The 24,631-nt window shown below is 41.9% G+C and overlaps 1 protein-coding gene across 2 annotated transcripts in view; it reads left to right on the forward strand.

The window, feature by feature from the left end:
* The window catches only part of XPO6 (exportin 6), a 101,910-nt gene that overhangs the window by 11,251 nt on the left and 66,028 nt on the right, over nt 1-24,631 (forward strand). For both annotated transcript variants that reach the window (XM_045992988.1, XM_045992990.1), the window contains exons 2-3: nt 19,892-19,982; nt 24,041-24,153. In XM_045992988.1, coding sequence (XP_045848944.1) covers nt 19,892-19,982; nt 24,041-24,153 — 204 coding nt within the window. The remainder of the gene's footprint in view (nt 1-19,891; nt 19,983-24,040; nt 24,154-24,631) is intronic.

Here is a 24,631-nt window from a genome sequence, read left to right on the forward strand (position 1 = left end):
GAAAAAGATCTCTGGTCTCAGACTCCCTGGAAAGGTAAAGGTATTTTATGAGCTGAATGCACCTGGGGGGAAAAAATCATTGGTTTCTAAATTGGCTTGTAAGCAGACCTGAGAAGATGTCTTTATTTATTTAGAAAAGAGTAATAACTGGGTAATTTTTACAAAAACGACATGTGCTTATTAAAAACAAAGTAGTATTAAAAGGTGCCAAGAACGTTGGCAAAAAAAGTTACCCCAAATCCTACCAGCCTGAACTACGATTAACCTTACATAAACATCCATATGTTTTTGTATGTATGTATCTATCTGGATAAATGAGATGAAGTCCTAAAATACGTACTTTCATTTAAAAAATGACCATTCTGATTTTTGGGATCATGTTTTTTTTTAAGTGAATGAAAAATCAATTTACTATTACTTGCATTTTTTAACAAAGTGTATACTTTTTGAAATACTTAACTACAGAAAGTTGCAAAAGGAGTATTATGAGTCCCCAGTGGTGACATCTTTAATAGCTGTGTCCAGTGTCAAAACCAGGAAATTGACGTTGGTCTGTGTCAGTTATTGACTCTAGACCCCATTTAGTTTTCACCTGTTTTAACCTACAGTCACTTATATTATGATGCTGTGCAGTTTAGTCCATGTGTTGATTCGTGTAACTACCACCTCAGTCAAGGTACAGAGCGGTCCCATCAGCACAGAACTCCCTCAAGCCTAATGCTCTCTGTGTTCTAGCCCCACACCCTCTCTCCTAGCATCCACTTGTTTCTGTGTATAGTTTTGGCATTTTAAGAATGCTGTATAACTGTAGTCAGTATGTGACCTTTTGAGATGGACTCTTTTCACAAAGCATAGTGCCTTTGAGGTCACTTGAATTTAATAGCAAAAAAAGAAAACAAGTGAAATGGAAAAAGGAATTGTCAAATTTCAAATAAATCTTTGCTTTAGCAATCATTAGCTCTTAATAAATCGCTGTAGGTTAAGGAAAAAGATTATGAAAGTTATTAAGAAGATGGCATCATTTTTATTTACTTATTTTTAAGTAAGTCTTATGCCCAATGTGAGGGTTGAACTCATGACCCCAACATCAAGAGTTGTGTTTTCTACTGACTGAATCAGCCCAGTGCTCCAAGAAGATGGCATCATTTTAAATAAATACATTCCATGTTTCACTTCTAGGCAGTATCAGCGAACTTAATAATAGGGAAAATAAGAACATTTAGACTCCTATTCCCTCTTCTCATTCTTGGTTGTTATTGTACTTTGTCAGGGTCTTTAGAGCATTTATAGTATGTTCCATGACCATAACCAGTATTTAGTCTTCGTTTTATATTTTATTTTAAGATTTTATTTATTTACTTGACAGAGAGAGATCATAAGTAGGCAGAGAGGTGGACAGAGAGAGAGGGGGAAGCAGGCTCCCTGCTGAGCAGAGAACCCGATGCGGGGCTTGGGACCCTGGGATCATGGCCCGAATCGAAGGCAGAGGCTGTAACCCACTGAGCCACTCAGGCGCCCCTTCGTTTTATATTTTAAAGGAATCAGTGTTCCCCATTGGTTCTTTTAACTGTGGTTCATATCTGAAGTCTTTAATTCATCTTCCTGCTGGCCAGATTTTATCATCACTTATTTGGTGAATCAGGAATGCCTGCTTTTATGCTTGAAGAACATCTTGGCTAGGTATAAAATTCTGGGTTTGCATTCTCTCTTGCAGATCCTTGAACAAGTCATCATTTGGGATTAAGCATTTTGTTGACCCTTTTAGTCTATTCAACATTGATTAGCTGATAATTTGGGGGGAAGATTTTATTTATTTATTTGTTTGTCCGAGAAAGGAGAGAGAGGGAGCACAGGCAGAGTGAACAGCAGGCAGAGGGAGAAGTAGGCCTCCTGTTGAGCAAGGAGCCCAATGCAGGGCTCATTCCCAAAGGCAGATGCTTAAATGACTGCACCACCCAGGCATCCCTAATAATTTTTTCAGAAGAGTTTATGGTTGCTATATTCCTTGAGTTATTTCATGTTTGAGTATGCCTATCTGTTGTCCTCCATAAATGGTAATCCTCAGGGTTCGTGTATTCTTTTCATAAGTATTTTGTTGATATTTCTGCATTGTTTTCTGCCATGGAATGGTGTTGTGTAGAAAAGCATTGTTAGGGGTGCCTGGGTGGCTCAGTGGGTTAAGTGTCTGCCTTCGGCTCAGGTCATGATCTCAGGGTCCTGGGATCAAGCCCAGCATCGGGCTCTCTCCTCTGTGGGGAGCCTGCTTCCCCCTGTCTCTCTCTGCCTGCCTCTCTGCCTACTTGTGATCTCTGTCAAATAAATAAAATCTTAAAAAAAAAAAAAGCATTGTTAGCCTAATTCATATAGTGCTGTTCCTTTACGCCAGTTAGAGATAGCTTGCTTTTTATATGTGGTTGTTAGAAGAAATCTATGTTGCTGAAGTTCAGTAACTCAGGATATCTTTTAGTGTGGATTTTTTTTAAAGATTTATTTATATTTTGTTTTATTTTAAATTTTTTTTTTAAAGATTTTATTTACTTGACAGGGAGCAAGATCACAATTAGGTAGAGAGGCAGGCAGAGGGAGGGGGAAAGCAGGCTTCCTGCTGAGCAGGGAGCCTGATGTGGGGCTCGATCCCAGGACCCTGGGATCATGACCTGAGCTGAAGGCAGACGCTTTACCATCTGAGCCACCCAGGAGCCCCCAAAGATTTATTTATATTTTAGAGAGAGAGTGCAAGCAGGGGCAGAGGGAGAGAATCTCAAGCAGACACCCCACTGAGTATGGAGCTTGCCTTGGGACTTAATCCCATGATCACAAGATCATGACCTGAACTGAAATCAAGAGTTGTATGCTCAACCGACTGAGTCACCTGGGCACCCCAAGTGTGGATTCTTTTTTTGTCATTTTGCCCTGGAACTTTGTATGCTTGCCTTAAGGTATTGTAGCTAATTCCCTGATGTTGGCTCTTTTAGATTTCTAGTGTTTGCTGCTAATACTGTAGTAAACATGTTGAATATATCTTTATCCACTTTGGGAAATTGTAGGATAAATTTCTAGAAGAATTGTGGGACAAACAGTAAGTGTATTTAAAAATTCTGATAGTGCTAGTCCTGTGAAAAGATACCAGTTTCTATTCTCATTGATGCAGTAACTTCCTGTTTCCCTGCCTTCTGGTCGACCATTATAACTTTTTTTAACGTGAAGAGTGAAAATGGCACATCATATGCAAGCCTTTCTTTAGTTGTCAGTGAAGTGGAATATCTTTTGATCTGATCTTTTATTGCCATATGTATTTTTCCCATGTCTGCTGACCATTCCTGGTCTTCTGATCTTTGTACGTTTTTCTTTTGGGTCAGCCAGCAATTTTTTTTTAATGTAATTTGGCTGAATTTTAGAATCGATAAAGTTATGTTTGGAATGGCTTGCGCATTTGGTTGGTGAATTTTATGCTGCTGATTTTATTCAGAATAAGAACACTAACATTTCCTGTATACTAAAATTTGGACTTGACTAATGTGTTTGTTTTAGTGATGGGACTGTATAACCTTACCATTCTCTCAACTTTTTTTCTGATGATCCATGTGGTTAAGGCTTACGTTCTTTCCCACTTGGCTTCGTGTTTGTCATAACATCCCATAAAAACGGGTTTAATTGTAGGAAGCAATTCCATTGCCAGAAAGCTGTGGAGCTCACCTTGGTGAAGAGAGTTTTTTTGGTAATCGTCTGTTAACTGGGTTTATGAACCAGAATGTTATTTTAGAATGCTAAAGGATATATGAAGTAATTTCACAAAGGAGTTTACCAGTCATGCATAGTGTGTCTCTGATTTTATTTTCTCCTGAAACTCCCCTAATGGCAGAGAGCACCTCCACCTGGTTAAAGGAAGGCACCTGTCCTGGGATATAGGTCAGAGCATCTCTGTAAATCTCACATTTCTTGAAAATCTTGGGTTGTACCTTAAGCATTTATTGTTTAAAAATCATTATACTTTCATTCTCTTTTCCGTCCTCCCTACCTGCCCTCCTCAATCTTCACAAGTGAATTAAAGACCCAGGCACATATGTTATCTTTAAGGAACTCCAGGTGGCCTTCATCTCATTTTACTGTGGGAGTGACCGGTCCATGTTTCCAGACCTTTGTGGACAGACCTACTTGGCTGAGAAGTGCTGAAAAATCCCATGCTGGTGTAATCTTAAAGGAGAGTTCTTATGAAGAGAAGATACTTGAAGGCTTTCAAAGACCTTGAAGAAATATCAGAAAAGATTTTGAGAAAAAGAATACCTTGATAATGAACAGCTCGAAAGTGAAAGGGCTTTGAGTGGACCACTTTTATCCGCACATACTCCTTGACATTTACCCCTTGTGGTTTTGGTGATTGCCAGTGACCTTCAAAGCCTTTGATAAATCATTTGTTATTTTAAAAAGGTATTTCTTGCAGTGTCTAGAACAAGTCACTTGGCTAGTGAGTGGGTCCAGCTGACCTCCTAGCTCAGTGCAACCTGGGTTTTTTTACCATTCTGGGTTGTGACTTGGGAGTTACAAGAGTCTTCATTACTTTATAGAAGATAATCCCCAACTGGTGATACAAATGAAAAGATGAGGAAGTTAAAGTTCTTAGTGAGGAAGTAGAAGTCCTGGATAAATTCAAGAGTAGAATGTTAAGTTTGGTGTCTTGGATTCACCATGCACTAGGTGTAGAAGGAAAGGAAAGCAGTTCCTAATACTGGAGGAGTGCTGGGCTACTGCAAATTTTGCTGATGATGGAGGGAAAGTTGAAAAGACTTTTTAACTTGTGAGGCTCCTGGGTGGCTCACTCAGTAGAGCGTTGGAGTCTTGGTTTTGGCTCAGGTCATGATCTTGTGGTTGTGGGATTAAGCTCTGCATTGGGATCTGCGCTCATGTGTAGTCTGCTTCAGGTTCTTTCTCCCTCCCTCTGTCCCTCCCCACTCATATGTCTCATTCTTTCTCTCAAATGAATATCTTAAGAAAAAGGAAAGATTTATGGTACGAAGTCTATGCATTGATATGTGTGTGTGTGGTTTTTTGTTTTTTTTTAAGATTTTGTTTATTAGAGAAAGAGCAGGAACAGTAGGGGAGAGGGAAATGTAGGAAAGGGAGAAACAGACTCCCCACTGAGCAGGAGTCCAGTGTGGGGCTGGATCCCAGGACTCTGAGATCATGACCTGAGCTGAAGGCAGACACTTATCCCACTTAGCTACCCAGGCGTCCCTATGTGTGTGATTTGTAATTTGGTAATTCTTTTACCAAAATGGAAAGTTAGGAGGTGGAGGAAGCACTGTTGGTGAATTTGAGGCTTTCTTGTAATAGCGTTGCAAAATAATTGGGAAGAAATCTGCTCTACAGTTAATGTGAGGATGGAAAGGGTAAAGAGAAGTTCTAGAATTTTTTAACTTCTGGAATTTTATAACTCTGGATGAGGAGGTACATGTCAGCAGATGATTACTGTGCTAGGGGATAAGTGCAGAAATAGAGCCTTGTAAGGGGTACAACTATATTAAAAAAAAAAAGCCTGGCCAAATTGGAGAGCTGTATCAAGGAAGGCTTCCCAAAGGAGTTGATACCTGGGTTAGGTTTCAGAGCAAAAATAGGAAGTCACGAGGCAAAGAATTTGGCTCTTGAGGTGGAGAAGCAGAAGGGCCACTTTAGGGCAGATGGAGCCACAGATGTGCATGGAAGAATGGTCAGTTCTTGAAAACAAAAGCTTTGAAATGCTGCAGAGTGAGCTGTCTACCAGGCAGCCCCGATGATTTCTGTAAAGGCATCCATTCCAGAAAAGGCTTTATTTAATTCATGACAAAAGGAGCCCTGTGCTTTTATCCAGCCCAGGAAATTATTCATCTATATTCCACATTGTGTTTTGAGAGAAAGCTTAGTGATCTTCCAAGGATTTATTTATTTACCTTAAACATCTTATTTTGAAGTACTTTTAGACTGCAGAGGAGTTGCACAAATAGCACAGGGCGTTTCTGCATCCTCTTCTCCCATGGGGATTTAGTTTTTAAAAAAGTAGTCAAGCCTTCCGAGACTTGTGACCAGTGAGTTAGTTGAGTTTCTGTGGCTACTTCGTTCTCTTACCGTTTGGTGACTGAAGTAGCTGCTGACGCTGTCACGGTCTTCTCCGCCACCTCTTGATTTTGCATAGTTATTTTTTCCCCTCATAGGAAAAAGTATTTTGAACTCTGTAGGTTATTGTTAAAAGTACAAAACAGACAGGAGCTCACTGTCCTCTGATTCAGCTTCTTGCATTTTGTTTCCTTCTAGTCTTTTTTCCTGTTTACTTTTTAAATATGGCTGAGATCACACTGTAAATGCACTTTTTTCCTTCTGTTTTTTCCATGTAACATTATAGTATAAGTGGTTTTCCAGATCATCAAATACTTCATAAATATTTACAGTGGCTGTGTAATATTGCATTGCATGGATTCTTGGGCAGTTGGGTTGTTCCATTTTTTTTGCCATTGTAAATAATAATGTGATTAATGTTTTCGCAAAGAGCTTTTTCTGTATTTCAGAAAATTGCCTTAGGCTAGATTCCCAGAAGGACCCAAGGGTATGAAGATTTTTTAATAAACGTTTTATTTTAAAATAGTTTAAGATTTAGTATGAACATTTTTAAGGTACGTCACCAGATATTTTCTGGAAAGTTTATACCAGTTTATCCTTGCCACCAGCTGTAGATAATGCACCCCTCAACACTGGGTACTCTTAAGAAAATTGTTGCAAACTTAATAGGTTAAAAAAAATGGCTTCATTTTTCTGTAATATCTTTTGGGGGGCAGGGTAGGAAAAATTATCACCAACTTAGATTTTATTTTTGTTTTTTTTCTCCTATCTGTGTCCTCCCCGTTTTTGTCTCTTTATAGGATTTATGGGTCACACTTGTAGGTTTATTTTATGTTTACTTAACTATTTACTTAAGCATCCTTTATACTTAACTTTAATGTATTAGAAATGGTGCCTTAACATATTTTTTTCCCCCTACAGTCAAGGGTTTTTTTTTTGTGTGTGTATGGTAAAATAAACCTGAAATTTACCATTTTCAAATGTACAGTTCAGTAACAGTAGAGAGTGTACATTCACGGTGGTGCGCCGGTGTCCTCACTCCTGGCTTGGCACGCATGTGAGGCGTGGTCATCTGTACCCTGGGTGGGAGCAGTACTGGAGCGCCTTCTTCTGAGTGCTTTCTTCCTCTTCTCGTTCTTTCCTTCCCACAGGAAGGATGTAGCTCCTGATTTATTCATGAGGGTTGCATTGGGAAGAGCCCAACACCACTGGCCCGTGTCTCCCAGGTGTGAGGTCTCTGTGTCAGAACACTGCCTGGCTCTGTCCTTGGACTTCTCTCCCCTGCTTATCTTCAAAAGAAGCTGTCACCTGCCGTGTCCTGCCTTCCTATTGTTGCTAAGCCTGACTGGGCAGTTCAGGATGGGAAGGAGGAGGCATTGTAGCTTGGCCAGTCGTGAAGAGGACATTGGACTTTGATCTGCACTTGGTTGCTTGTGACTATGTAGCAGCTGGCTAGAACCTGGAAGGGAGAAAGGAAGTGATTATGCTCCTTCAAAACCCAACAGTCTGAAACGGCCTGCCGCTTTTTGCCAAAATGAAATAAATGTTATTTTAACTGGTATGTAAAAGGCCAGTGCTGTCTGGGAATAGTTCAGGATGAAGGTGGCATGGGTTTTTACAAACTTGCCCTTAAACAGTTGCAGGTAGTAAGAGCAACTGATGTGAAACCCTTTATGTATGAGCTGTAGCGTCGATTGGGGTTTTAGATGGGCAGCATGCATTTATCATGCTCTGTCAGCTTCATACTCATTCATTCCCTGATTTCATGCTCTGCAAGGTAACGCCAGCTCACTCATCATCCTCATAGCCCTAGAACGCTGTGTCCTCCTTTAAGGGGTAGAGGAGCTGCTGCTGGGAGAGAGGGCTCTGGTGGCCGTGTTCAGAGCCTTCACTTCACCAATAATAGCTGGTCGACTTTGGGCAGGATACTCTCTCTGAGCTTCGTTTTCCTTCTTTGAAAATGAGGTTGGACTTGCTGTTCTCTGGGGTTTGTGTTTCTCTCTTAAGATTCAGTGGTTCTGTTTTAGGATTTCTTGATAGCATGCTTTTTGTTAATGTGCTCAGTATCTCTTGCGTTTAATTGACTAGGCGTGCAGATATAAATATTCATCCTCCTGGGAGAAGTACCTGGGAAAACGCAGCAGATGGAATTGTGAAGAGAGAGCCTATTTGGGGCTCTATTACTCACTTATGTTAGACAGTTTCTTGCACAATAACTATTCTTATCATTTGCTTTTTTGGCTGTGTAATTAAAGCCTTCCACTGTAATCTAAATAAATAAGCATGTAACTTACATGTATTTGAGCTCCTAGTGGGATATGCTTGTTGCCCAGCCAGCAGATGTAAAATTTTTAATGCCTAGGCTATGTACTATTCTCTTTAGAAAACAGCGTGTGATAGTAAACCTGGCATCTGAGAGAACCGTCAGTCTCCTCTTGCCTGTTGGATCCTTGTTTCTTACTTTCCTGTTCCTCTTTACCCAGGCAGGTTGGAGCAGTGCGGAGCAAAGTCGGAGGTACCAATCTAACAGAAGTTTTAAAAAAACTTTTTATTTTTACTTTTTTATTAACATGTACTGTATTATTTGCTTCAGGGGTACAGGTCTGTGATTCATCAGTCCTAATGCAATTCACAGCACTCACCATAGCGCATACCCTCCCCAGTGTCCCATCAGCCAGCATCCTTCCCACCCCGCTCCCCTCCAGCAACCCTGTTTGTTTCCTGAAATTAAGAGTCTCTCATGGTTTGTATCCCTTCTCTGGTTTGTCTTGTTTCTTTTTTCCCCTCCCTTCCCCTATGATCCTCTGCCTTATTTCTCAAATTCCTCATATCAGTGAGATCATATGATTGTCTTTCTCTGAATTTTTTGCTTAGTGTAATACATCTAGTTCTATCCACGTCTTTGCAGATGGCAAGAGTTCATTTTTTTTTGATGGCTACATTTAAAAAACTTTTTATTTGGAAATCATGTCAAGCTGACAGAGATTGCAAGGAATGAGTAGTACCGAGAACACTCTCATGCCCTTGACCCAGACTCCACTATTGCCAACATTTTGCCCTGTTTGCCCTATTACTTATGCCTTTTCTGTGTATGTATATATGCACATACGTATATATACACATGTATGCATGTGTAGTGGTTTTTTTCTGAACTGTTGGAGAGGAAGTCACCTCCATCCTGGCCATTGACCCCGTGTAGTGTATTTTCTCACAGGGATGTTCTCTTACAAAGCCACAGTGCAGTTATCAACATTGGTTAATATAACATTGATTCAGGACTTTGATCTGATCTACTGTCCATATCCAGTGTTGTCCTTTGGCCCAGTTCTGTCCTTCATAGCATGTTTTCCCCTTAAGCACAGGATCTAGCCTTAGAGTGTAGCATTTACTTGTCATGATGTTGTCATCTTCTTTAGATTTGTTCTAAATTTTTGAAACCGGTGCTTCTGTCCAGCGGTAGCTAATTGGTTCTTCTTGTTTTTATGTATTGTCCCATATGTACATGGATAGGTTTTCCCAGCATCAAACATACTGTCCTCCGTGTATAAGATGTTTCCTCTAATTAGTCCCTTGGTGGGGGGCAGAAAAAGTTGCTTTGATTTTATCACCACCACAGGGGGACCAGTTGCACCTTCTGGCCCAGATGCCTGGCAGTTATCCTGTTTCTACCTCCTAGTCCCCAGAAGCAGACCCCTTTTGTTCATGGAAGAGTCTGACCCAAGCCCAAGAAATACTTGGAGGTATTTTTTTTTTTGCCATTGGTCAGCTTAATGCAGAAAAGTGCCTTTTAATGGTTAGAATTCTGTTCAGATGTGGCTAAAGTCCGTGTTTTAATCAGATATTGATCTGATCATTATGCATCAGTATGTGTGTGATGATACTGTACAAAATTATATCCGTGGTTACTCCCAAAGGGCACATATTTTCAGGGTTATGCTGTAGGCAAGACAGTACACAGCCCTTGTGAGGCAAATGCATAACTTTAGTAGTTAGTTCCAGACATCCGTTCACGGACTCATGGTAAGTGCATCGCTCCGGACTTGCTTTCCCAGAACATGGAGTGTCTCCCTTTCTCTCCTACAGTAGGAAACATTTTTTTTCCTGTAACTCCTGTACATAATTTTTGGAGTTAATTACTTCCCTGTACATCTGGAGCCCTAGATGACCCCTCTGTTTAGCCTTGCCTCTACTTCTCTATCACAGACTGATTAAGGGACACCTGGACAATGAGCGTGGCTTGACAGAGCCTTGTGTGAGCAAGGCACTCGGCTCACCTGGTTTCAGGGCCTGCCCTTCTGAGCGCTGGACTTCCAAGGTCTAATTGGTTTTGACACTGCTTTTAGAGAGGTTAAGTGAGATTTCTACTTAATCATGATGTGTGGTTTCTTTCTTTCTTTCTTTATTTTTTTTTTTAAAGGTTAGTATCTGCCCTTTCAGACACACAGAACAGAGACAGGAAAGTGGGAAAAGACGGGTGAACGTTGCCCTCCTGGCTGGGGCTTCCTCTCCAGGCTTTCCTATCTTAGCATTCTGAGCTGGGTGACATCAGAGGGGCCAGGGAGATGTCACACTGATTGCCGTCATGCCTTCTTTTAAGCTTTGTATTTCATCTCATGTTCGTAGGGAGGCCTCAGGGCCGGAGGGACTTCTTTGCTCATCTGTTTTCTTTGCCGTGAAGAGAGTAGGGGACAAAGAGTGGAGAGTTTGAACACCCACGATAATCCTGTTAGGTTCCCAGAAGTTTATATGAGATTGAATGTCTCTGCCGATGGTATCTGTCCTGACACATCAGGCATGCTTCGCGCACTTCACAGCCTTGCTCAGCGGCTAGTACAGAATCGCTTTTCTCAGATACCTTCTTTGTACACAGGCAGGTGGAGTAGTAACATTGTTCTGGATATGCCATGGGAATGTTGAATGAGGCTCTGGGATGCTAGTCCTTATTTTTTTAGGTTTGGTGTCAAGGAGGCTGTGAACCTAAATATAGGGGGCTCATCTGATTCGCCTTTAGGATATGTGAGATGTGGCTCCTGGAAATGGTGCCAAAAAGCTTGATAAAAGCTTCTTTGAAAAAGAGTCATTTTTTCCCCCAGCATCAATTTTGTAAAAAGGTTATGCTTTATTTATTACTTTTTACTTCTTTAAAGTAGGCTCCATGCCCAGCATAGTGCCCAGCAACGTGAGGCTTGAACACAGGACCCTGAGATCAAGACCTGAGCTGAAATCAAGTCAGATGCTTAACTGACTGAGCCCCCCAGGTGCCCCAAAGGTTATGCTTTAGAGGGGGTATTATAGAGACAATTAGATAAAACATAACAAATTTTAGCCACGTTTGAGAAACCTGTCACATAGGTGCCTTAAAGGACCATTTATCCACCTTCAGTCTCAGTGGTTTTTATTTATTTATTTATTTATTTATTTATTTATTTATTTGACAGAGAGATCACAAGTAGGCAGAGAGGCAGGCAGAGAGGAGGAAGCAGGCTCCCCGCCAAGCAGATAGCCTGATGCGGGGCTCAAGTCCAGGACCCTGGGATCATGACCTGAGCTGAAGGCAGAGGCTTTAACCCACTGAGCCACCCAGGCGCCCCGTCAGTCTCAGTGTTTCTTAAGATAAATTGTTAGTAGTCTCCTGTTTGTTTGTTTGTTTTTTAATGTTTATTCAGTGCTTGTGAGCAAAGGTCACTGTGTCAGAGGCCCTAAAGGGGGAAATTTAAATAGTCAAATGTATCTTAAATCTGGAGGGATCACCAGTATTCCTGAGAAACTAAAAGTGATACTGTCTTCTTGTTCCTTTTTCTCTCCTGAATTTGGACTAAAATGTCTGAGCAGCAGCCCATGCTGAATGTGGTAGAAAGTGCAGATGTGTTAGGCAGAGTTTCTTTGCAGGCACTTCATGTTCCGTTAAGGAGAGAGGCCCAGTACTGATGAAGTGTTAACTTACAGATGGGGCTTTTGGCCCTTTCTTTATTCCTGGCACTGTGTTCACTGTGTGCTTTATACAGTTTACTTAATCCCTAGAATGATCCCATGTGTTGGGTTCTCTTATCCCCAGTTGGGCACAAAAAGAAAAAAAGGAAAAAAACCCTGACAGATTAAATAACTAGGCCGAGGTTGAGGTACATTTGGAAAACTAAAACTGAGGAGCCCAAGCCCAGAGCCCGTGCTCTTCCGTCACGGCATGCGGAACTGACCAGAGAACAGGCAAAACTGCAGTACTGGCTACATGACAGATACTCAGGGTACAAAGAAGGAAGCCACGCTGTAAACTTCTGTTCTGTGAAAAATTTCATGATGGTAGAACTGTGAATTGCAGACCCAGCAGCAAATGCGGGATGGGAATTGACATTTGCTTAGGAGACCATGAGTGTTCAGACTGGAGTGATGGCTGCTTGTGGTGAGTGATGGTGAATCAGGCACGCTTTCCTTCTCCATTCATCCTAGTAAACTTCTCTGCATTGTTTAAAACCCAAGATATGTTATCTCCTCTGCGAAGCTCTCCTTCTGTCCCTCAGACAGAGTTAATTCCTTTTGGGCTCCTGAACCTAGCCATACCTCTGTCACTACTAGAAGATGTAAACCATCGTATTCTCCTTTTTTGTATAGGCTCTCCCCGTTTCTCCCCAGCCTTCCTCCAGTTCCTTGAAGTCAGGGACGGTCTTACCTTCATATCTCTGGGGCTTAACGCAGAGTCAGTTAGTGAGCATTGAGCTGATTTGTCACATGAATGGCTGTCCAGATTCAAAGGCTCTTTAAAGCTAGATTTACAATAATTGGGGACAAAGAATCAGTGTTGAGAAGAATTTATCTGGTGTGAAGCACAGATTGGATTGGATTTGGGGAAGCTGACATCAAGGTGACCAAGCTAAGAGAAATTACAGTAACCTTGACAGGAGGGGATTAGGGCCTGGGAGAAGTTGTGGTGAGGGAAAAGGTGCAAATCCAAAAGACAGTGGAAAGCAGGAACCAGCCAGCCTGATGACCTTAGTTGCGGGCATAGATGATATAAGGAAGAGTCAAAAAAGATTTCAGATTACGTGATCCTTCCCCTTTCAGGTTTTCCTTGTAATTTATTAGGCGATTACTGGTGTTGGTTGACTTCGTTGCTCCTTAATAAATGAGTCTGTAGTAGGGGCGCCTGGGTGGCTCAGCGGGTTAAAGCCTCTGCCTTCGGCTCAGGTCATGATCCCAGGTCCTGGGATCGAGCCCCGCATCGGGCTCTCTGCTTGGCAGGGAGCCTGCTTCCTCCTCTCTCTCTCTCTGCCTGCCTCTCTGCCTACTTGTAATCTCTATCTGTCAAAAAAATAAATCTTAAAAAAAAAAAAAGATTTATTAATAAATGAGTCTGTAGTAGATCTGTCTCTGAGCTGCTGAACCGTGAGCAGTGGTATAAAAGGAGCAGATGCAGTCAGAGCAGGCACAGCTGAAAACTCCTCCACTTCCCAGATTTTAACTCTTTGGGGAACACAAAGCTTTGGTTTATTTTGGATATTCACATAGCTCTCTGAGAATATCTTCTGACCCAGGTTTATTTTCGATTCCTGCCGCAGGGTTTTAATTTGCTGCTGCAGTAAGCCAGTAAGCCAGGGAACTCTTGGGGAAGCACACACAGGTTTTCGGGATTATAATCCTTTGTGTTTCGCCCTCAACAGCTCTGAAAACAAATAGGTGAGGCCTCCCACTCACATGTGACCTGCAGGCCCCCAGTTGCTCTCAGTAGTTGTGTTAGTAGAAGAAAAAACACACCTTCTAAATTCAGCATCTGAAAATACCAACCTGAACACTGAAAATAAGTATGACATTAGTTTTTTATATTTATTTATTTATTTTTAAAGATTTTTATTTATTTATTTGACAGACAGAGATCACAAGTAGGCAGAGAGGCAGGCAGAGAGAGAGAAAGAGGAGGAAAAAGGCTTCCCGCTGAGCAGAGAGCCCGATGCGGGGCTCGATCCCAGGACCCTGAGATCATGACCTGAGTCGAGGGCAGAGGCTTTAACTCACTGAGCCACCCAGGCGCCCCGGCATTCGTTTTTTAAATGGTGCTTGTGTATTTACAGAGAAGTAATGTAAAGATCACGCTTGTTGCCTAACTCAGATCAAGGAGACAGAATGGTACTAGCATCTCTGAATCCCTCTTCCCCAAAGGTGACCACTATTGTGATTATAATACACCACAGATGCATCGTGCTTCCTTTTAAAATTAGCATGCAGTGGATAATGAAGGATGTGTTTTGGCTTTTTCCTCAACGTTGTGTTTGTGGGGTTCGTCCATGTTGTTGCATGTAGCAATATTTATCCATTCTTGTTGTCTTATAGTGTTCTTCTGGTGAATAAACTACTTATTTATCCATTCCACTGGTGATGGTCATTTGGGTTCTTTTGACTTTTGGGATATTATGAATAATGGTGCCGTGGACATTTGTGTACCTTGTTTTTGATGTATGTGTACAGATTTCTGCTGTGAGTTATCAAGGAGTAGAATTGCAGGATCATAAGGTATGCATGTGTTCAGCTGCCATTGGTTTTTGTTTTTAAAATTATTTATTCTAAATTCCAGTGTACTTAGCACATGGTGTTTTGTTGGTTTCAGGTTTACAATATAGTGATTCAACTCTTCATATGTCATCCTGTGCTCATGACAGGTGCACTCCTTAATCCCCATCTCCTGTTTTACCCATCCTCTCATCCACCTCCCTTCTGGTAACCATGATTGTTCTCTGTAATTAAGGGTCTGTTTCTTGGTTTGTCTCTTTTTTTCCCTTTGCTCATTTTTATTTGTTTCTTAATTCCACATATGAGTGAAATCATAGGGTATTTGTCTTTCTCTCACCAAGTTATGTCACTTAGCATCCTACTCTAGCTCTATCCATGTCGTTGCAAATGGCAAGAGTCCGTTCTTTTTTATGGCTGAGTAATATTCCATTGTGTATATGTACGACATCTTTATCCATTCATCTATCGATGGATGCTTGGGCTGTTTCCATAATTTGGCTATTGTAAATAATGCTGCTATAAACATAGAGGTGCATATATTCCTTTGAATCAGTGTTTTTTTTTTTAAAGATTTTATTCATTTATTTGACACAGAGAGAGAGATCACAAGTAGGCAGAGAGGCAGGCAGAGAGAGAGGAGGAAGCAGGCTCCCTGCGGAGCAGAGAGCCCGATGCGGGGCTCGATCCCAGGACCCTGAGATCATGACCTGAGCCGAAGGCAGCAGCTTAATCCACTGAGCCACCCAGGCACCCCTGAATCAGTGTTTTTATATGGGTTAATGCCCAGTAGTGTGATTACTGGAGATAGGGTAGCTCTATTTTTAACTTTTTGAGGAACCTTCATACTGTTTTCCAAAGTGACTGCACTGAATGCAGTTTGCATTCTGACCCAGCAGTGATCGAGGGTTCCTTTTTCTCTACATCCTCACCAACACGTGTCATTCTTGTGTTGTTGGTTTTAGCCATTCTGACAGTTGTGAGGTGATATCTCATTGTAGTTTTGATTTGCATTTCTCTTATGATGAGTGATGATGAGCATCTTTTCATGCGTCTCTGGATGTCTTTGGAGAAATGACTTCTGCCCAATTTTAATTGCATTGTTTGCTTTTTGGGTGTCGAGTTGTATCAGTTCTTTATACGTTGTGGACACTAACCCTTTATCAGATATGTCATTTGCAAATATCTTCTGTTCAGCCAAATGGTTTTCTGAAGTGGTTATCCCAGTGCACACTCCTATCAGCTGCACTCTATGCATGCTCCCCCTGTTCAACATCCTTACCAACACTTGTTACTGTCCTTTAAATTTAGCCATTTTGGTGAATGGGTAACACTGTTGTGTTTTTAATTTGCATTTTCCTGACAGCTGATGAGGTTGAGCACTTACGCTCTGTATAGCTTTTGAATACCTTCTTACGATGAACTATTTGCCTGTCCAAAAAAAAATGAGTCATTTGTTTTCGTCTAAGTCCTCTGTTAGTTATTTATGTTGGAAATCTCTTTCCCTGCTTTGTGGGTTTCTTTTGAACTCTCTTCATTGTGCCATTTGATGAATGTTCTGATTAATTAACCTTTTCCTTTCCTTTATGTTTAGTGCATTTATGTGTCTTATTTAAGAAGTTTTTCCCTACCCCAACGTCATGAAGATGTTCTATATTATTTTCTAGAAGCTTTATTATTTTATCTCTCACAGTTTATACCTGTAATCCAACTGGAATTTTTTTCACGTGAATATATCTTACTTGGTTTTAATTTAATCTTCTCTTTCCTTTGTTCTTCAAGGTCTGGATCTCCTATCCCAAGCACAAGCTGGGAAGCATTCAGGTGTATTTGAACCTTGAATGTGCTTCATAAATTAGTGCAGTGCTTGAATAGTCTTTGGGAATCGGAACCTTTTCTTCCTACCACATTATGGCATTTGGTTTTTGTTTTATGTTTTTGTCCCTTTATTGCTAGGAAGTGTAGTCTGTTGGGATATTACCACTTCCTTACTTGCTTTTAATTCTTAAACCTGCAGCAATCTGGATTTTGGCTTTGCCACCTGTTTGAAACATCTGGCAAAGGTTCCAGTAGCTTTCTTGCCAGTTGGGGTGACTTTTCCAATATCCTGTGGCCATTTACAGGTCTTGAGCCTATCTTTTATGTTTTAACATCTCTTTTCTAATTGTATGACGTTGGCAAGGCTTCTTCAGCCTTCTTTTTGTCTCCTGTAAACTTACATAGTTTCATTTTTGAAATCCAGTTGGAAAAGCCTCACTAGATGTGTTTGGACAAAGCCTGTAAAGCCCGAGGACATGACTCTCCAGTTTCAAAGTAGGCCTGACCACTTCTCTCTCTCTCTTTTTTTGTTTTTTTTTGTTTTGGTCTGTTTTCATTTGGTATTTAAGACCAAAAAAATGATAGCAGCCATAACTGAATTAGATAGTTCTTCAGAGTTTACATGGCAGCCTTACACGGGTCACTGTGAGGTAGGTATTACTACGGTATGGGGTGATTGAAAACGCGAGCAGCCTGCTGTTTGTTCTTGTTGGGAAATACCTGGTGATACTACTGGGTTAGGTTTTGGAGTTTCTGTTTTCATGTGACCATCGTTTGGTGGAGGGCATCCAGTCCGATCCTTCTGGATGTTTAAATCTTTTCTGCTTTTCTGCTGGAATGCTTCTCGGGTTTGAGCTGGGGAGGAGTGGATGGGACTGGGAATGGAGTTAGAATTGCATTTTTTGGAGAGATTGTCCCGAACTTGCCCCAGTAGCATTTAATACATGGCTGGGAATTGGCGAGTTCACAAACGTCTGCCTCAAGAACCAGTACAAAATAGATCTTGATGGTTGAGTGTCTGAATGTGGTGAGCTCAGGTGTTTACTAGACTTGGCTTTGAAATGTTTAACTACAAGAAAAAGTTGTGGAGCAGGTGGGATTTGAAAATGTCTTGAGTTTTCAGGGACCCATTTTGGCTCCAGAAGACCAACTGACTTATTTTTAACTAAATAAGTGACTTAAATTCAACAGATATCTCTTAATTTATCTTAATTTTAATTTTAATTTTTTGCCAGTAAGTTGCTCGTGAGATTTTCCTTTGATTCTTTCAGATTTTTCCAGAAACTTTTTTTTTTAAGATTTTATTTATTTATTTGACAGAGATCACAAGTAGGCAGAGAGGCAGGCAGAGAGAGAGAGAGGGGGAAGCAGCCTCCCTGCTGAGCAGAGAGCCCTACGTGGGACTTGATCCCAGGATGCTGGGATCATGACCCGAGTCAAAGGCAGAGGTTTTAACCCACTGAGCCTCCCAGGAGCCCCCCAGAAACTTTTTTTAAAATAGCAAATCCTTTTTTCAAATGAAATGGGTATCCCAAGTCGATTTATGAAACAGACCAAGGTACTCTTTTACATACAGCAGTTCGTTTTAGGAATTTGAATTTTCAGCATTTACTGAGAAAGCAGGACAGTGAGGCTGTTTTGATCAACACAAAAACTTGAAACAGGTGAAAAAGATTTCAGGCTTCATTTAGCCTGACACTTCAGTTATTTCACCATTTGAAAAAAATGTGTTAAGGTTTTTTTTTTTTTAAATGTAGGCTCCAAGCCCAACATGGGACTTGAACTCACGACCCCAAGATCAAGAAGTCACGCGCTATACTGGCTGAACCAGCCACGTGCCCCAAAATGTGTAGTTCAGCTTAACCTGCGATCCAAGGATATTATTCAGTGAGCTGATATATTGGTTTGAAAAAAGAGTAAGATCCGAGGGCTAATCTTTTTTTTTTTTTAAAGATTTTATTTATTTATTTGACAGACAAAGATCACAAGTAGGCAGAGAGGCAGGCAGAAGGAGAGAGAGGAGGAAGCAGGCTCCCTGCTGTGCAGAGAGCCCGATGCGGGGCTCCATCCCAGGACCCTGGGACCATGACCCGAGCCGAGGGCAGAGGCTTTAACCCACTCAGCCACCCAGGTTCAAGGGCTAATCTTGATCATAAATACAAAATTCAGATAACTTCGAAGAGCTAAAACTATTACAGTAATTCATCACTCAGCATGTCATTGCAAGTTGTCATGGCATAGCCGTTCATATGTGACCGCAACATGGGAGGGACAGCTGTGCCTGGCACTGTTTGAATGCGGTCCCCGTGTGTTCTGAATGTGCGTGCTCTGCCCGTTGATGTCTGGTCTGGTGCAAGCCTGACCCCGCCTGGGTAATTAGTACCAGTCCTAAGAGCCAATTTACCCATAGAGGTGGCCCAGTTCCTCAGTGTCTTCAAAAGTCAGTTACCAAGTGGAGGCCTCCGGTAATATTACGGTTTGATACATACATTTGAGTGTGGACATGTTTTAAAATACAGTTTTCATAGTCTGCTCTCACTGTGGGGGGTGGGGGCGGTCACTGGAGAGGGTATGGAGAAGGGAGGACGGGGAAGGTAGGGAGACTGGAATTAAGAGATAATTAAGAAATCAGAACCGCCCTTGGCTCTTGATCATCTCTGGGTAGATAATGCCAGTGAGAATTCAGAAATGGTCTAGGAGTGCTCACCTTTCCGCAGATGGGTGAGTGGAGTGTTGACTCCAACTCTCTGCTTCAGAGGATGTCACCTACATGAGTGGGAGAAGAGTAAGTGGGTTGGGGGCTCCACATGGAGGAGGGAGAGGATGGGCATCGGGATCAAGAGCCCCTCCTCTCCTTCTCCGCCCGAGCGGCTCTGCTTAGAGTCCGGCTGTCAGTGGGTCCATGGTTGGGACACGCTCATTTTGAGTTCCCGCTCAGCTTGCCTCCTAGCTGTCCTACCCTTAGTCTCTAGGGGCTGCTCATTTGAAATTGAGACTTGTCAGAACATGTGACCCCGGAAGTGCCTTCAGAACCTCCACGGATCCATGCAGCAGCTTGACTGCAATTCTTCTGAGTCCAAATATGGCCAGTTATTTAGATGTGGGGTAAATGTATCATCGACAGGCAGTCTCTAGGGAGCCTTAACCCTCTCCCCTAGTCTCTTCACTCCGTCTGTTCAGTCAGGGCCGGGGGCTGTTAATTTGCTTTTAATATATTTCTGGAATGATATTTTGAGTTATTTGTTTCCTTTTTCCTTAGCATAAATAATTGAAAATCGATTGTACAGTAGCATGAATTTATAGGGTATACTCAAAATTCGGGTTTTAAGCCAGCTGGGAAATTCCCTTCAGTTTTTCTGAATCCCATGCATTTGAAGAATGTTGAGCCAAAATGCTGGAGGAAGTAAATTTACTAATGTGACCTGAAGGGAAGCAAGGAGAGTAGGAGACACAGTTACTGATCTTTTTCTTTTCTTTCAAATTCCTTTGTTAGGCATCTGAAGAAGCCTCCCTCAGGGCACTGGAAAGTCTGATGACAGAATTTTTCCACGATTGTACAACCAATGAAAGAAAACGTGAGATAGGTAAGTGAAGTGTTGAGTCAACAAGAGTCACTTGAGAGGAAAAGGCCCTAGTGAGGAGGAAGGAGTTTGCGGCCTGCACTGGTCAAGCCTGCTTGTTTCCCCTGGAATTCTTGCTCTTTTTGCTCTCATTTTGCTGGTCGGTGCCATCTGCAAATCTAGCTGTGCAAGGGCTGTGGTCCACGGGGCCCACTGTCATCTAGAGTGATGGCTTTTCTTCCCTTTGGCCAAGTGTGGAAAACCCCTCCTGCTGCTTTGTTCTTAATTTGAGCAATGTTGAACTTATATAAAAGAAGCCTGCGACTATTAATTAAAACAAACAAACAAACCTCAAAAATGACATGATTTCGGTGTGTGGAAGTCTCATCCAGACCTTACCTAGTGCCCACAGATTCTTTAACCGGTATTTCCTTTGGGGGCTTCTTGCATCTTTTTCCTTATCTCTGCCATTGTCTCTCTCATTCTGCAGGTTTTGATGAATAAAGGCTTCAAACAGCCCAGAGATGTAGATATAGTTACCTTAGGTCTTCGGGGAACTCAGTGCTTTGTAGAATTTCCTTTTGAATTTCATATTCATTTACGTGAACAATATTCATTAAAGCATACTGTAAACTACAGTGTGTATTCAAGAGTCTGATCTCTGCCTCGGAGACGTGTTGCACTGTATTCCTGGAGTAATCTTTTTTTTCCCCTCTGAGTCCACACGTAACCCCTGAACTTCAAAACGAGAAATGTTTCTTTTCTATCCCGTTCTAAAGGCTTTTCCCCTCAGATGTCTGACTGCTCTGTATGGACCTCATGTTCATTGCCTCTGGAGAGGGCTTTTTCTGTCTCTAGGACTCTTTGGTCCAGAGTTTGACTAGAGTCTGGATTTCCAGGTGGCCAGACCTTGGCTTATAGTCCATTTTCTCTTGCATTCTTCAAACACATTAGCTCCTGGTAGCTGTAAATTTCTTACTCTCTTTTTTTTTTTTTTTTTTTTTTTTTACTTTTAAACTTGGTCGTCTCTTTTAGGCCTGTCCTGTGCATGTCTGTCTTTTCTGAGGGCGTATACTGTAGAGAACTAGAATATTTGTAAACAGAGGGATGCTGATGGAAGCTGAACCCAATAGATAATCAGGCATTTGGCCTAGAAGATCCACTCTGCTTGCTTCCCTAGACTCTCTCAGTACTCTGCTGGGCTGACCGTACTACCTCCAGAGTGATCTATCTTCTCACTAGTTTTATGCTACCAGAGTACCTTATACTTACGGGAAAAACACCACTGATGGTTTTTTTTTTTTTTTTTTTTTAATTTTACTTATTTATTTGACAGAGATCTCAAGTAGGCAGAGGCAGGCAGAGAGAGAGGAGGAAGCAGGCTCCCCGCTGAGCAGAGAGCCGGATGCAGGGCTCGATTCCAGGACCCTGGGATCATGACCTGAGCTGAAGGCAGAGGATTTAACCCACTGAGCCACCCAGGCACCCCCCACTGATGGTTTTTACCAAAGCATGTGAAGGATCTGCCCCTTACATCAGTCTGCTATATCCTAACACTAATATCTTTGAAGTCCTATTTTTAGCTTATTGAGATGCTTTTGGTTTTTCTCTTAATTTTTTGGTTTGCAAAGCAGCTATTACTCACTTTCAGTGTTCATGAATTAAAAGTGGAACCTCTGAACTAAGTATTCTAATCTGATTTAAAATAGCATTAAATAACCAGATACTACAGATGTCTAATTTAAATGCAGGCTAATGGGGATCCCTGGGTGCTTGGCTCTATATGGTGGGTGTGCCTCAGTTCAGTTCTCTTTGTATCTAGTCTTTGGGGCTTTGTCTGAGTATGTGGGCTGGAACCGCTGGCTTTTTTGATATCTTGGGTAAACTGAAAGCTTTCGTGGTGAGGTGGGAGAAAGGAAGGAGGCCTTTTATTACAGGGGCTCTACCCACCCTCCACCAAAGGCATGTTGTTAGTGTTCTAGGGATACAGCTGTTTGCAGGGAAACTCTGGGGACAATCCGGCCGTTTTCACAGTGGAGGAAGCCGGAGCCTCAAAGAGGAGCAGTGATCACCTGGAATGAGACTCCGTGAACGAGTGGCAAAGTCTCTAGCCCAGAGTTCCTCATTTCTGGCTAGAGTAATTTTCTCTGGTTCGACTCCTGCTCTGGGAGTCTTACAGACTTTTACTTACTTGAAAGAGTAGGCCATTGGCTTCCTTGTGTGGGATTTTCAGTGAGGCTGTAGAGTACTAGCAGGGCAGTGATTTTAGGATTAGAATGGGCTGCTGAACTTCCCGCTTTTCCAGGCGCTTCCTAGAATCTGTTGGGGTTGTTGACGGGTTTTTTTTTTTTGTTTGTTTGTTTTTTTGTGTAAGATTTTATTTATTTATTTGACAGAGATTGCAAGTAGGCAGAGAATCAGGCAGAGAGAGAGGAGGAAGCAGGCTCCCTGCTGATCAGAGAGCCTTATGCCAGGCTTGATCCAGGACCCTGGGATCATGACCTGAGCCGAAGGCAGAGGCTTTAACCCACTGAGCCATCCAGGTGCCCTGGGGTTGTTGATATTTTATCTTTTACTTTTTTACAAAGTTGTTTTTTTTTTTTTTAAATTTTTAAATTAATTACTTTTTTATCCTCTTAAATTTATGTTTATTTTGATTTTAAAAATTTTTACCCCTTTTGTGTTGTATTCCATGACCAGAGTAGCAGGTCGGGGTGACTAAGGGGTAGTGTGTCCAGAGACGTGGTGACAGACTCTTAGCTTGCTCTCTTGGGGTTCTGGCTGATGCTGTCAGCCGTCTAAGGAGGAGGAAATCATTTCTAACTGATTTGATGTGGACTGGGCTGCTCCTGGCAGCTTCCAAGCCCATGATTGCTACTGTGATTTACAGACTCTCTTTGGTGTGTGTGGTATTTTAAAATAAAACCAAATGAAGACCAAATAAAGAGAATTACCCATCGTTAATTCTCTTGCATTTTTCCCTGCCCTATACTAATAAGGTTATCCTTAATATTTTCTTGTCCTGCTTCCCTAGCCATCATTTTGTGTTTGTGTGAACAGTGTGAGTCCTAAAGAAATATATATAGCCGGTACTCCAGAGGAAACAAGTTAATAATCAGCCATCATTCATAAGGTGAAATGATTTTTTTTTTGAAGTGGTATTTTATACCTGACCATACTTAGGTTAAGTAAGAACTTCTTTGTTTTTTGAGGAGGTAGGGGCAGAAGGAGAGGGAGAGACAGAATCTTAAACAGGCTCCACTCCCAGCACAGAGCCTGACATGGAGTTCCATCTCACAACCCTGAGATCATGACCTGAACCAAAATCAAGAGCTGGATGCTTAACTGCCTGAGCCACCCAGGCGCCCCAGGTTAAGTAAGAACTTTAATAGTGAAAGTTTCTCTGCCTAAACAAGTGCCCATAGGGTTTTAGACTGTAGATGGCCGAACACACCATCCATGCTCGTGGTCACGTTAGAGTCAGAAAAATGTACGGTCTGTCCTTTCTACCTCGAATACATGGCTGGACTGTTCTAGTGGTTTTGATATGGAGAAATATGTGTTTAAAAACTAATGAGGGGCGCCTGGGTGGCTCAGTGGGTTAAGCCGCTGCCTTTGGCTCAGGTCATGATCTCGGGGTCCTGGGATCTAGTCCCGCATCGGGCTCTCTGCTCAGCAGGGAGCCTGCTTCCCTCTCTCTCTCTCTGCCTGCCTCTCTATCTACTTGTGATCTCTCTCTATCAAATAAATAAATAAAAAATCTTTAAAAAAAAAAAAAAAAACAAACTAATGAGACAGGGGTGCTTGGGTGGCTCAGTGGGCTAAAGCCTCTGCCTTTGGCTCAGGTCATGATCCCAGGGTCCTGGGATTAAGCCCCACATCAGGCTCTCTGCTCAGCAGGTGGCCTGCTTCCTCCTCTCTCTCTGCCTGCCTCTCTGCCTACTTGTAATCTCTGTCTGTCAAATAAATAAATAAAATCTTTAAAAAAAAAAACTTAAAAAGAAAAACTGATGAGACAGCTTAGCCTTGTGTTGATTTCATGTCCCTCATAGCCTTCTTTTGTTGCTATTTAACTTTTCTAGAGGAGCTTCTTGATAACTTCGCCCAGCAAATAGGAGCCTGGAGACTCTGCCTGTACTTCCTCTCCAGCACCAGGAATGACTATGTCATGATGTATAGTTTAACGGTGTTTGAGGTAAGTTGTCAAACGACTTTCTGCTGTTTGGAAAAGTATTTTGTGGTCACAGTGCCAAGTTGTTGACATTGGACTTTAGCTTCAGTGTGCAGATGGCTGGGAAAGAATGGTAGCTCAGCTCAGGGGCTTCCTCCCACACACGGCCTCTGTCAGGGTATCTACTGTCCTGGGGCACCTTTCCATCTTCCAGCCCAGAAAGGTGAGATGGGGCTGGATTGGTAGGTAGGTTGTTTGTGTTAACATGCAAACCTTTCCTTCCACGTTGTCATTTAAAAGAGAAAGATAATGAAAGAAAAACACTTTGGGAGGAGAGATGGTACCCGTAACACCATTATCCCAACCACGAACATTTTCATTTATTTCAACTGTCTTCCAGTTTTTGTCTTTCTGTGCAATTTTTTAAAACCTAGTTATAATCATATTGCTCATGCTGCTAAGTGCGGTTATACCATTTTTCACCAAGCCATTCTCCTATTTT

This window comes from Meles meles, chromosome 21 (assembly GCF_922984935.1).
Source record: "Meles meles chromosome 21, mMelMel3.1 paternal haplotype, whole genome shotgun sequence".
NCBI classification, from domain to species: domain Eukaryota; kingdom Metazoa; phylum Chordata; class Mammalia; order Carnivora; family Mustelidae; genus Meles; species Meles meles.